The sequence below is a fragment of the Penicillium antarcticum genome (assembly GCF_028974205.1).
Source record: "Penicillium antarcticum strain IBT 31339 chromosome Unknown utg000002l_segment0_segment0, whole genome shotgun sequence".
NCBI classification, from domain to species: domain Eukaryota; kingdom Fungi; phylum Ascomycota; class Eurotiomycetes; order Eurotiales; family Aspergillaceae; genus Penicillium; species Penicillium antarcticum.
This window is the reverse complement of record NW_026695300.1, coordinates 2,657,351-2,670,921: the sequence shown is the minus strand read 5'-3', so window position 1 is coordinate 2,670,921 and position 13,571 is coordinate 2,657,351. Positions and strand designations below refer to the sequence as shown.

The 13,571-nt window shown below is 47.5% G+C and overlaps 4 protein-coding genes across 4 annotated transcripts; all 4 read right to left on the bottom strand.

Moving 5' to 3' along the window:
• Nucleotides 1–728: 728 nt before the first annotated feature.
• N7508_001983 (aspartate aminotransferase family protein) lies at nucleotides 729–2,120 on the bottom strand (the record flags this gene model as incomplete). Its single annotated transcript, XM_058460049.1, has 1 exon — nucleotides 729–2,120. The coding sequence occupies one exon, from the start codon at nucleotides 2,118–2,120 to the stop codon at nucleotides 729–731; it is 1,392 nt and encodes a 463-aa protein (XP_058323581.1).
• Nucleotides 2,121–2,423: 303 nt separating this feature from the next.
• Nucleotides 2,424–4,424, bottom strand: N7508_001982 (uncharacterized protein; the record flags this gene model as incomplete). Its single annotated transcript, XM_058460048.1, has 3 exons — nucleotides 2,424–3,252; nucleotides 3,312–3,749; nucleotides 3,823–4,424. The coding sequence occupies 3 exons, from the start codon at nucleotides 4,422–4,424 to the stop codon at nucleotides 2,424–2,426; spliced, it is 1,869 nt and encodes a 622-aa protein (XP_058323580.1).
• Nucleotides 4,425–6,379: 1,955 nt separating this feature from the next.
• N7508_001981 (uncharacterized protein) lies at nucleotides 6,380–9,720 on the bottom strand (the record flags this gene model as incomplete). The annotated part of the gene is made up of 8 exons (XM_058460047.1): nucleotides 6,380–7,523; nucleotides 7,582–7,948; nucleotides 8,040–8,088; nucleotides 8,215–8,363; nucleotides 8,832–8,886; nucleotides 8,939–9,310; nucleotides 9,362–9,599; nucleotides 9,647–9,720. 8 exons carry the CDS (start codon nucleotides 9,718–9,720, stop codon nucleotides 6,380–6,382), a joined length of 2,448 nt encoding a protein of 815 aa, XP_058323579.1.
• Nucleotides 9,721–10,937: 1,217 nt separating this feature from the next.
• Nucleotides 10,938–13,092, bottom strand: N7508_001980 (uncharacterized protein; the record flags this gene model as incomplete). Its single annotated transcript, XM_058460046.1, has 14 exons — nucleotides 10,938–11,101; nucleotides 11,158–11,207; nucleotides 11,300–11,405; nucleotides 11,462–11,601; nucleotides 11,657–11,798; nucleotides 11,854–11,908; nucleotides 11,960–12,129; nucleotides 12,190–12,227; nucleotides 12,276–12,341; nucleotides 12,406–12,483; nucleotides 12,539–12,585; nucleotides 12,640–12,667; nucleotides 12,718–12,811; nucleotides 12,876–13,092. 14 exons carry the CDS (start codon nucleotides 13,090–13,092, stop codon nucleotides 10,938–10,940), a joined length of 1,395 nt encoding a protein of 464 aa, XP_058323578.1.
• Between the last annotated feature and the right edge of the window lie 479 nt (nucleotides 13,093–13,571).

Sequence of the window (13,571 nt, the reverse complement as noted above, 5' to 3'; positions counted from 1 at the left end):
CTATTAGGTTGGTGTTCGCAGTAGGCACTCTTATGCTGATTGCTGCAAGCCCCAGAAGAACTCTGCGAATGGGGGTTCGAGGGTACTGGAAACCGAATGCAATCATCTCCATCTCGTCATGGTGATCGCTAAAACAACAAGTATTGCTATTGGCATGATAGTCGAAAATGTGACAGGAAACAAGCTTAGGTTAGGCAGCCATGCGGTCCCTGAAAGTCGCCTGTGTCCCTCGTGTCCTAGCGTCTATTTTATATCACGCCTGTCCTGGGTTTTCTTTCTTTTCCTTCTTCATTCTGAATCGAAATTGCTACCTTCATTAATTGAGTACAACAAAAACATTAGACAACCGCGGAAACATTGCATTATGAAAGATCCTGACACGGTGTGGTTTGGAGAGCTTTGCTATTCGATTACTACGTCGTCGAATGAATACCATGACGAGCAACATGGGCTGAATGATGGTAACCCATTTTCTCTATGCTCACCGGGATCCTAACTCCACCCTCTCTAGGAAGCAACACAAACATATGTCCAACCCAACGAGTTGAATTTAACGGCCAAATGTCGTCGGAGGATACATAGGAAATAGGTATATCAACATGTCGAGTTAGGCAACGATGTATATAGTAGCATGACATTCCTTTTAGAACACAAATCATCCGCTGATCTAAGTTTGCATGGATTGTAGGCCTAAGAGAAAACTTGAAATCTCTTCAATCAACTATGACTTAGAATAGCATGGTACCAGGAGTCACAGCAAATGCTTCTTCCAAGACTTTCAAGCCACTCAGCAATTGATCCTCAGTGATAGTGATTGGCGGAGCAATGCGAAAGACGCCCCCAAAGCTAGGATGGCTGCTTAGATTGGCCCACAAGCCTAGCTCATAGGCATGATCACCAATAGCCTTGCCCAAAGCTAATGCCGGGGTCTTCGTCTGTCGATCCTCAACAATCTCAACACCGGCCATTAGACCCCGTCCACGAATATCTCCAATGCATGCATACTTATTCTTCAAGTCATTCAGCTTGTCATGAAGTATCTTCCCCATAGCACGAGAGTGCTCAACCAAGTTATCGCGCACGACAATCTCAAGAACCTTGTCACCAACAGCTGCGGGAAGCGGATCATTGATGTGGGTAGTATAAAAGCAGAACTCCCGCTCAACGCAAACACGCTCAATCTCAGCACTAGTCACAACAGCACTCAACGGCAATCCATTACCAAGCGTCTTGCTAAGCGTCAATATATCAGGCACAACATTCTCATGATTGATAGCCATCAAGTCACCGCATCGACCGACACCCGTCTGCGCCTCATCGACAATCAAAAGCATACCACGCTTCTCACATTCACGCTTTAGCGCGGCTAAATACCCAGGTGGCAGGACATGCATACCACCTGATGACTGGATACACTCAACAATACAAGCAGCCAGCGAGCCGCACGATTGCATATCGATCATTCGCCAACCGTACTCCATCTCCGCTTCCCAGTCATAAGATCCGTCAGGTCGACGGAAGACAGAGCGATATCCATTTGGAGGTGGCAGCATCAGCATCCCCGGCATCAGGGGTCCCTGGCCTTTGCGACCGAAGTGGTATTGAGCGCCTAGCGCTTGGGCAGTCACGCCATGCCAGCTAGCGCCCAGCCCGACGATTTCAAATTTTCCGGTGTAGACTTTGGCCATTTTGATGGCGGCTTCATTGCTTTCACCTCCGGTTGATAGGAAGAATGCTTTATCGAGGCCCGCGGGGAGTAGGTTGCACAAGCGCTCGCCGAGGCTAATTACTGGCGGCGAGACCATGCCGGAGAAGAGGTGATCCAGGGAGGCTGCGTGGTCTGTGATTGTTTTGACAATTTCTGGATGGCCGTGGCCAAGGAGACAGGACATTTGTCCTGATGTGAAGTCTAGGATCTTGTGTCCTGATGCTGTGTAGACGTATAGGCCTTTGCTACCGCAGATGACATCTTGGTTGAATTCGGTTCCGTATTTCAGAAGGTACTGGCTTGTTTTCTCTTGGAGGTCTTGTTGGTTGACATGTTTGTATAAGAGAGGGCCGTTATCTTTGGCTTCAGAGGTTGTAGCGACCTTGTTATCGTCAATGATGCCGGGTGCCATGTTGGGATGAATAGTTTGTAGAACGATATAGATGCGTCTGACTTGCACCCCCTCATTCAATGCGACATGGGGCTCTTTAGTATCTTATCGCGTGGAGTTTTGACCTCCAGCACACTCGCCACATTTCAACCTAAGTTGCTGCATGTCTTTGCTGCTTCTTCGCCGCGGAACCGCGGACAACTTGAGACCCACTTACATAGATCGCGAAAACGATCCAGACTTAGGAGAGAAACTGTTCAATTATGTTCTCCATATACCTGCAGATAGATGATTGTTACGCAATCATTCCGTGCTCCATCCTATCTATATACTTTGTAGGGTATCCCAAATGCTAGGAAACATGTCGTCCACAAACGACATATCCGGCATGAAATGGTGACCCAACTCAACGCTTGCCACATCAGAAGCCACTGCCGGTGGTCCCGATTTCAACAGCTTGTCAATGACATCCGAATGCTGCGCTAAACAGATATCAGCAAGGTCCCACCCAAAATCCTTCTGGTGCGACCGCAAAGAATTTAAAAAGTCATTCGCCATTCGAAGTGAGGTGCTTTGTGATAGACCAGCCGCCTGCTCCGTCTCCAGTGCGCAACGGATTAGGAATGTCACTGTTGATGAGAATGTGAATGCAACGACAGGTAGCCAAAAGTCCCCCAGCTGTGCTTCGCCCAGTTCTTGAACCAAAAACACAATATCTTCAGCCGTTCTGCGGGCTTCCATGACCCGATTTGCCATCTGTTCTCCGTTGGAATCTTGTGATTTCCTTTCCCGGTCTAAATCAATTCGTCGAAGGAGAAGGCACGTTGCGAGATATGCGAGCCGCAAATTTGAGGATCCGGGTGTCTCAAGATTCGAGCCTCGAATGACAATCCTGCGAATGTTCCCAGTGAGTGAATCCACCCATTTGTTTAATTCTAGCTCAAGGTTCTTGGTTGGAGGATCTGCTGCTGTACGGATATTGTATACGTGCTCCAAACAGATGTCCAATACTTCTGTCAGGTGCATAAGTTCAATAAACACCGCATTAGCATCGCTATCTCGTTCCGAACCCGTCAGATATTCGGGTATTGGTAAAGGCACATCGTATTGAGATCTTCTGATATGAGGGGGCGTGCCATATGCTAGGCTGGACCTGTATGGTCACGACTATCAATATCTTGCAGGTCCATCGGAGCTTCTGATGAGACTTACCAACGGTCATGAAGTAAGATGGACCACCATATCTTCATTCTCAAATGTTTTTCAGCTTTGGGAATGTCCCATGGTAATGGATTTCGGTTTAGCCCCAATGAATGACACAAGGCAGTTGCTGAAGCAAGTCTGACACCATTGCCTGTCATTGACGTTGTTGGTCGGCCACCTACATCTAGTAGAATGGCTTTGATGGTTGAAATTCCAGCAGAAGCGTGTAGCTCGGAATAGGAGGCCTCAATGGCAAGATTCCAGACAAAACGAACGTCCGGGCATCTTTCACGCGATAAAAGAGGATCGTATTGCCAGTATGTCAGCATGTGGGCATAAATACATGCTAGCAAGGCAGGTGAGATACGATGTCTAGCATTAGCGTATTGGGCTCGGAACGAATTTTCATCAAGCAAGGGTAGACAGGGGTTGATCCTCTTCAGATAACTAGGTAATGAAACGCCGTTACTTTTGATAAGTTCCGGAAATATCACGGAGTCAAGGAGTGCCTTAGACTCACAGGTCAATGAGGTGTGAGCCCCATGGTTCAACGAGCTTTTCAATAATCTGCAGTTTATGAAGGGCTGGATTGGAATTCCAAGTCAGACCGAATGGTCTTTTCTGTACTTTTGTAAAAATCACAGGGGACGAAGAGCTGCCAGGTTCAACGGGACGGATCTCGCGAATCCCTTGTCCACCTGAAATATTTGATAGATAATCAGCCAAGACATGATTGTCTCCAGTCACTGCCGGACCGAGGATGTGTGGATTGTCATCTTCGGCTTCAAGAGAGAGAGGTGTATCCTGATCATTTTGACCCTGTGCTGGAACCGAGAACTGAGGCGAAGCTGCCACAAGGGGGAATACGCCCAGCGGCTGAGCAGATGCAGCAGGTGCCCTTAGTGATGGAGATGGTAGCACCGGAGCAACCTCGGAGGCACGCCTTTTTTGAGGTGTCCTCTTCGCTCGGCCATCAGGGAATGAACATTCCGTGCCATGCACACGGCACATAAGACAATCCTCTGAGTGTGGCTCAATTTTGCATCGCGATTTCCTCCGGCGGCAGGGTATGCATGCGGGCTTTGTGTGGGACCGATAAGGCCTTTCATGTCCGTTCTCCATTTTGGGTATGCAATGATTGAGGTGAGCGCCCGCGGGGTTTCCCGGTTACGTCCGAGGCGACAGACCGGTACCGTCTGGCTTGGTATATCAGGAGGCCAAGGAGCTTTGCTAATCAACCACGGCTGTAGCAAGTTCATGTCGACTGAGACGTGACGTGGGAAATTCCGCGGCGCGGGGAGAGGAAAAGTGGAACTCGAAGTGGGACCTTCCCAAAATTGCACTTTAAGTCCATGCCAACGCGTTTTCTATAGAAAGGTACGTGAATCATCACATTATGACTTGCTCAAAATACCCCACATCTTCGACATGGAAATTAGTAAGATGAGAAGAATTCGTTGATGGAAGTTACCGATATCATTGGATCATCTATGTCCGATTATTTATATGGCGTTTTGACACAATCGCTGCCGAGTATGAGATGACCGTGATACATATATATTCGTCATAACTCTTTCAAATCAAGTTAAATGGGAATATTCCAATAGTCTTATCTACTTCAGACAAGCGCGAAAGCATATATCTCCGGACTCCGGATTCCCAAATTAGTTTCTGGTAGTGTGTCGATGGCCTAGAAACCTAAACTTCTTAGTACTGACTTTTCGTATCTAGCACTATAAGAGTGGGTCATGTCCTATCACGCACTTCGAAATTCCATGGGCAACCCAGAATTTCTCTTAGCATTTGCCGACGTTGCTGTTCACCGCAGTAGCCAGTCCCTTCGCCAATGCATGGCACCGCGGTCGACAGCCACAAGTGTAGCTAACTATAGCAGTGATCTAGAATGATATCCCTTCGCGAAGGCCACTGATCGGCCGTATACCAGCGCATACTGCATGCGAATGCCGTTTTCGACATACCCACTGTTTCAAGGAAACATTCTATACCAGCGGCCACATAGCCATAGAGGCAAGGAGCCTACAGCGCTGGCATATAAAGCTGGCGAGGGAACACCACAAAGATTGTCAACACCACTCACAATATCAAGTAGTTGTTGCCTTTGACGACCACCTCACTGGTATCTATGCTGCCTTGGAATCCGTACCTTGTTTGTAAGATAGAGGCCAGCCCCAGTGGCCGTCCTAGCTCCTGTTGCGGCATAAACAAAAAAGGCGACCTATGCAAGAACTCGATCAAAGTTGAAGACACCAAGATCGGCCATCAAGAGTTGACCACTCTCGCCAGAGATTTCCTCTGCGTGAGATGACACCGGCAACAGCAAGCCGACCAAGTTGACCAGCGGTGGTATAAAGCCGCCGTCCGCAACTAGGCACGAGTACCATATCGCTCTAGAATGACTTCTCTATCAGTCATGGAACATCCGGGCTAGCGTTAGACATCGTCAGCCTCTAGGTAACGCCCTACATCGGACCATACTGACTGGTCACCTCACGGATTCAGACAAGACCCGCCGGTGCACTTGTCAACCAACCCCGAGCTAGTGCAGTTATTTGGTCCATTTGTGACTGCCACAATGCCGCGAACCGTCTCCCACTGGTGGGCCTCGTCGTTCAGCCAGATTAGCAGGGGCTCATCTACTGCGAGACCCGTCCGCTTCTGCACCGGTTCGTCGGTCGGCACGACTGTCCACTCAGCGTGGGTGATCACAGATTCCAGGCGAGGTAAGATGGAAATAGGAAAAGCAAATGCCAATCACACGTGAGTTGCATCATCTCCAGCCTCTCGACGAAGCAGAAGGAGCAGAGTCCACTTTCTGGCATATCTTTGGTATAAATGGCCTTACTTGGGTGAAGGGAAAATGACTTCTGGTTGAAGGGGCTGGAGGGACTGAAGATTAGAGCGGCAAGGGAGTGAGGGTGGACGAATCAAGAAAAGAATTGGTGAACCCCGACACACAACATTGAGACTTCGCTAGGGTCACCCGCCCTAACTACAAGTTTACCGCTTAGTAAGGACTTCTTCTCGTCCATGGGCAAAATAAAAGTCACAAAGTCGTTTCAATAAGTAGCCCCGGCCTTTTTCAGAAGCTTAATAATGTTCTGTTGACCCAATGCCTGCGCCATTGTGAGCGGTGACTGAGAGCCATTCCCACCGTGAACATCAATTCCGTACGATATGAAAAGTTTCGCCATCTTGAATCTAAGCGAGGGAGAGGAATTCTTCATGGCGGCCCCGAATGCTGTGGTGTACGACAGGTACTTTCCCGTTTGCAGGTTGACATCCGCCCCATTTTTCAGGAGAACCTCGGCATAATTCACATAACCATACTCGGCAGCCAGAATCAGGGCTGTCGTTCCGTTCAAGTATGTATTTGGGCCTTTGCCGAATTCCTTGAAAATTCGAACAGTCCAACTGTATCCAAACTCTGCCGAATGCATCATTGCGTGTGTTTTGCCGGCATCATCCATGTGCTCCAGAATAGCACGAGCCATGTCCCGGTGCGCCATCTCTGCAGCAAGCTCAAAAGCTTCTTTTATCGCAGCGGAATGCCCGCCGAAGTAGACCACGAGGTGCTTTACCATTGCGACATTTCGACCCCTAATGGCAAAGTCCAATCCTTTCCTAACGTCTGCGCCTTTTTCAACCAGTCGTTGGACGTTGAATGAGTTGCTACTGTCAATAGCCTGGTACAGATCGCTCACATCGTGAGAAACCGCATATAGCATCCTAGCGATCCGACTGGGCCTTTTTCTGTCAGCCCCTAGGACTTCTTCTAGTTGAACGCGGTTTTGTCTGGAGTCATTTAGCTCTTTCTGTTTCATCTGTTCGCTCGCCTCAAGTCGAGTTAAGCTCGCTTTCTTTTTGGTAGAGGGCCGCTTGCGCGATGCTGAAGCGGGAAATGGTTTGGAATCTGAATTGTGTTGTAGTTCAGTGTAGATATTCCCGAGGACACTATCCCCGAGGGCACCCTCATGAACAGCAGTTGCAATTGTGCCTTTGATGAATTCGATGTGTCGAGAAAACATCTCAGAAGTTATTCCGACGGTCTGTAATTCTTTGCGAATTTCCCTCCACTTCTCTTTTTCGGTCATAGCGACGGTGTCGCCCATGAAACTTGAAACAGCTGATCCATCTCTTTTGCCAGATCGGATCTCCTCAAAAATTCCTTCCAATATGCGCTGGATATTCGCTTCTGAGTATCTGTTCTTGTAGTTCTGGTTAACAAAGCTTGTTGTCGCAACGATTATCTCATACTCACCTTTTCTCAGTCGTGGCCAGCAGATTCAAAGTCTGGATACATATTGATAGCCTCGCTCTCATCTCCGCCAGCTCGTCAGTACTCCATCCCATACGCTCCCATGTTGTTTGGGCTTGATAGCCGACGCTATCAAAATGCTCCTTCATTCGAGACAGATCTGTCAACACTTCATAGCAGCTTGCTAGTGCCCTATCAAGCTCCGGGCTTTGAGCGTCGTTTGATTGACGATCAGAGATATATTTTTGTGTGACATCAAGGACGGAGACGAGTAGACCAAGGTCATTTCGAGCTTGGTTGAAGATATCTGACGAATTGAAACATGAATGGTAGAGACTTTGTGCGAGTGGGCGGATAGTCGTGATATGATCTGATAATCACCAAGTTTAGTATTAGTGTTCACCCATCTGTCCAAGCATTATCATAACCAGAGCACATATATGAAAGTGAATTGCCCGTACTGATATTGATGTCTCTACTTGCAGTCAGATTGCTAATTACCGCACCGCCCTGGGTATAGGTGTAGTTAGAGGTTTGTGCCTCAAGTTGCGCTGTTGGCGGAGACATGATATGGCCCAGGTCGAAGTTGTAGACTTGGCTCGCGAACCATGGACACATATCAAGAACAAGTCATACCTTTGGGGAGAGATGGGGAACTTGAGTGTTTTTCTGTGCCCGGGCTTTCAGGCCGCTAAACAGGTCACGAGTCAAGGGTGCGGGCAAGGGGCGGGGGGCTTGGGCGCCAAGTTGATGCGCCCAATCAAATGGATGGACGACGCGCTCAGCTACAAAGTCAAATGGTAGATTTCAGCCGCACAGAATTGTTTTCTATGTCAGCGCTAAGAACCGCATTGCATGTCTTTCTCGGGGTGTCAGACTTGACCACAGGAGCGGATGGATTCCGTCCCAAGTACGAAAAGAGATTACTCCAAATTCAAGGGTCCACTGGTGGGCGCGATATTGATCAAAAAAAGAAATGAGATAAGACTATTCGTATCGATGAGGCTATCCGTTGAGACATCATTTTCCGAAATTGTTGTTGAAACAGAAGTCCCGCCCTGCACTCATAGTCCCCATCATCACCGGCCCTCCGCCTGACTGTATCAAATATCTCGCTCGAGGGTTTGCTGCCTCGACCGGAACTTGGTCTTGTTCACTCTCGAGTTCATCTACCCATATCCATAGCTGGCTGCTCACTGCCTTGTATCCGGGATCTTGATGGCTACTAAACCTTGTCATCTGCATATGGTTACCATGAATAGATCGGTTTTGATAAGATGAAAGGATGGCCGAGTGGTCAGGCACGATCTATGCGGCGTTAGCAAGAGGCAGATATCATTGTGTTGTTGCTTGAAGATACCTTTCCAACTCCTGTCACTTCAACCTCTTCGTAAAAGCAAAATATCTTCAGCGTTTTGCCATGATTTTGGCGGTAATCCTCTAGCATGGAATGGAATTCTTGTTGGAGATTGGCGAGCATTTCGGACCCTGGCGCAAGTACTTGCATAATTTCTTTATTCGCCGTACGAAGGACATTGGCCAAACGTGTAAGTGGTACTGCCCATGCGGCCTTGTTGGATCCAAAGTGTGGAGTCCCCATAAAGGCAATTGCGACGGTGGACTCAAAAATATCTTTGTAGTACTGTTGGGCTGCTCCGCGACTGATCAGGAGTGCCTGTTCCGTCACAAGACCCCCGAGGCTATGTGCCACGAATATCAGAGGGCGACGGTTCTGACATGGGTAATTAGCATGACGAACAAGGCAAGCGCTTGATATACGAACCGACTTGGTTCTTTTCCGCCAAACTGCTAGCTCATGTGCCAGAGCTTTTCCATGGTCGCGTATGGTATTTGAGCCCGCGATCTTCAGCGCCCCAATAATGTCTGCGTCGTAGCCGAAGGTTGTGATACGCGCGGTTGGAAGGTCTTTTGGTAACAGATTCTGTGGCCAGAACTGTTTTGTCGGTTTAAAAGACCATGTCGTTTCTCGATTTCCCGTCAGTCCATGAATGAAGACAATACTATTGTAGTTAGCCATGTTGGACTCTGCCCGGGGATGGCATCTTACTCGACGTTTGCATTCTCAGGTTCGTAAAGGGTTCTAATCCCGTAATCTCCTGTAGTTGAATATGCCTCTGCCATCATAGCAATTATGGAGGATGACAGGATATGACAGGATTACGAACGCTGTTTTTGGGCTGCTCCCCTAGTCGACGCTAAGCCGCTTTTGATGGTGGGGATCAAATGCACATGTGAGCTTCGTTGGCGCGATAAGTTTTGCTAGAACTTCGTGTGCCACTGGTTTAGCAACCGAATAGTTTGCTCGATGTAATTCAGGTTCCAACGATGAATCCATTTCGCCCAAACAGATAATCTAACGGGCGATGTACTGTATAGATCATCGCTATATGGTCATTTTCATTGGCTATGGTAAAAATAGTATTTCCCAAGTGGGAGAAAAGATGGAGATGCGTAGCGCGATTGAAGGCTCTCAGGGAGAGAGAGACGAAGTTATAAAAAGCAATGCAACAGGAGCGGTTGATGGCACCTCAGTTCCAAGCAGCAGGGGACGTTGGCGCATTCGTCTGTTAGAAAGTCGGGCCATTTGCGATTGAAGGATTAGAAAGAGGTGCATGAACGCATTAGAGCAGAGCATTCAGTGTTATTTATCCCACCGGAGGGACGTTGCTACACGTGCTCAGTTGTAAGATACTTCTGATTTCGGATGGAAGACCCCTCAGCTTCGATATAAAATTGCCATGAATAGATGGACGGTTAGGCTGTATATATCATACCCTTATATAAGCGTATGCGATCGTTGAGCAGTCACCAGCAGGTTGAAAGCTGATAATCCCTTTGAATGCTCGCTTATGATTGGTCGATTCAAAATACTGCTTGCAATGCGAGAACTTGTGGAAGGTTTCGAAAGCAGGCTTGGCAAGTGCCTTAGTGAACCCGTCTGCTGTACTCTTGATATCGAGGACGTGAGATAGGCGTATCTTGCTTTCTTTTACCCTTTTTACGCTAATATACGCTTAGTGGGTTTTCTTTATACTTTATAGGGTGTTTACTACACTATATAAGGTTTGTGTGGAGACAGTCTACGAAGTGGATACTGAGAACTAGACAGAGATTTCTTTTCCTGTTTTCTCATAGAAAGGTACGGTACGGTACGGTACTATTTACCTCTCTCTGCACTGAATGTAGATAATGACTTACAGGAACGCGCCTCATATGTTACCTGGCTCATCTGTATTTTGTCCGGACCTTCGGCCCCGCCAGTGTCTTGTCATTGTATATGAGCTATATATGCCCCGACTGCAGACCCAGACAATTTTGGAGGGCATGTTGCTCCCTGATCACTTTGTAGCAACAGCGTCGCTGACAACATATGTCTCCTTGTCACCCAAACTGGCTGTGTTCTGCTCCTCGTCCTTGCTGTGAGGCAACTGAGTAGCCTCCTTATCGTGTTCAATGGGCTTATGATCCCGAACAACCAACCACGTAGGCCAGATGGCGAGACCTGAGAGAAAAAGGATTAGCATTGCTTTCGATTAGAATGTTATGGAAAGCACCTACCGAGGAGGATAGTGTTGACGGCAAGTGGGACTCTGCCACCATGCCATTCCCTAGTGTTGATGCCAAAAGAAACAGCCTATGAGAAACTCTCCTGTCCACGGAGAATACCAGAAAATCGAGCTGAAAAAAAAGTATGAGTCACCTGAAAGCAGGCTGTGGGGGCTTCGACTTACAAAGTTCGGAAATGTTGTCTGTCATGGTAGACAGAAGATAGTACAGAAAGTTCTGCGCGGCCTGTTGAGAAAAACCTGTCACAAGGGTGGTTAGCATCGAACCATAGTCCTTGTCTTGATAAGGATCTCACTCCACAGCATGACGACGAAGAAGCCCTCAATAAAGCCTTTGTCGGCCCAGTCCAGCATGGGAGGGTTCTTGGTGTACTTTTCTTGAACGACCCAGCAGTAGATCCACGCAATAATATGGATGACGATCACGTAAAAGAAACTTTTTTTCAGTTAGCCAAGCTGTAAATTTGAAATACAATGCCATTAAGCCACACCTGTACTTAATTCTATTCTTGATCGAGATACCGCTGTAGTCCAAGAATCTGCTGATAATACCCGAAGAGATCAGATTGGAGAAATTACCGACAAATCCGATAAGGGCGCGAGCTCGAACACCGAAATAGTAGGTCTCGAAGTCTGTATCATAAAATTAGCAATGCAAGCATGAAACTGGGGGTTAGCATAAACTTACTTCCAACATATTGGTTGAAGTATGCGGCCCAGAAAGCAGGCAGTAACAGAATGATCTGGAGAAGTCAATCTCATGTCTACCATTTCATGTCTTGAACAAATCATACCTCTTTTCTCTTGCAGACCTTCCAGAGCTCGACCATTTCAGCACGCCATGATCCTTGTATAACGATCTTGACCTTGCTTCCATCCGTGCGCTGGACCTTCTCAGGTGGCGATAAGAAGATGGCTAGAGGAACCGACAGACACTGAAGAGCGACAAAGATGAGGTATGTTTCTGATAAAAATGGTTAGATGATAAAAGCCCATTTTGAAATTTCATGTTGAGAGAACATACCGTATCCGACCTTTCCCTTGCTGTGGGCATCCCCCGAGCTAATGAATGTGAGTGGCATTTCTACATGTTGGAATAGATAAACATACTGGTTCAATCCAAGGACAATAGCACCGCCCAGCAATGGACCTCCTGTGCGGAACCAGAGCCAGATACTGATTAAGTCAGCGAATTGATCATCCAGGACTTACCAGGGCTTCTAGCTGAGAAAGAACTCACTTCATGTATTTGCCTCTTTTCGTTGGCTCCGGATATCCCAACGCAACGGCGCCCTCGGAAGCCCAGAAGAGACCAGCACTGTAGAAGCTAAATTAGTGCATTCTTTCTACATGAAAATAGAAATGCGACCCACGAAATTCCACAGGCTACTGATCCAACAAGAACAAACCACACGTTGCCCTGTATATATAACAATCAGTATAAGTCCACACTTGATTTACATGAAGTGCATACATAGCGGTTGTTGGTATACAAAGCGGCTCTGGAAATAAGTAAGCCACCTTCTCGTCTAACGTAGCGAAAAGTACTCACGAATAAATTGGATATCCGATAGCTCCAAGCATCAAAGTCCAGTTCAACCCAATACGATTGGCGATTGGGCCACCGAAAAGACACAAAAATCCCACTAGAAATGGAAAGTCAGACGTGCAGCACTGTAAACCAATCTTTGATCAAGGGTAGTCACATACTCAGACCAAATACCAGTGCGTTGGCTGCATTAATCAAAAATGGTGACTGTGCGCCTCCTGCGCCTAGAGAGTTCATGGCGTTCCATAAGCCCGGGGCCATGAAGCCCACGCCTCCAATGATACACGCATTGAATAGTGTCGAGCGATACCAGAGTCGCTTTTCATCTTGAGGAGGGATAACCTCGGAGGATAACGAGGCAGAACTTTGTTCGGTCATGCTTTGGCTTTGGTTGGTCAAGATTGACACGGGAGTGAGAACCCTATTATAAGCTTGATCTCGAACCACCGGAACAAAAAAGAAATACAGATATCGACGCAACGAGTGGCAGACGGACTATTATAAAGGCTTTCTCACTGTGATCTCGGAATGCTACTGTATCCCAAACCTGACCTCGATCATGTCACCTTAGCCTATCCTAATCAATTCGCAAGATTGCGTGCTTCGACATTGTACAAAATTAATGCCCTTTCTGGTTTAGTCTGACTTCATTGGCTATACGCCAAGCCTATTTAAACGAGAGTGGCCAATCAGCAGCGTCAAACGCGGATATATATGGGGAACACCCTGGCGAGCTAGAAAAGCGTCAATTGCCGCCATGTCGAATCGGGACTAAGGCTCGCAGATCTTTTGCTGCCATGGCTTCGGTTAAAGCCGCTCTGGAATGGGATTACTCATAGGAGGAGCAAACTGAGCAA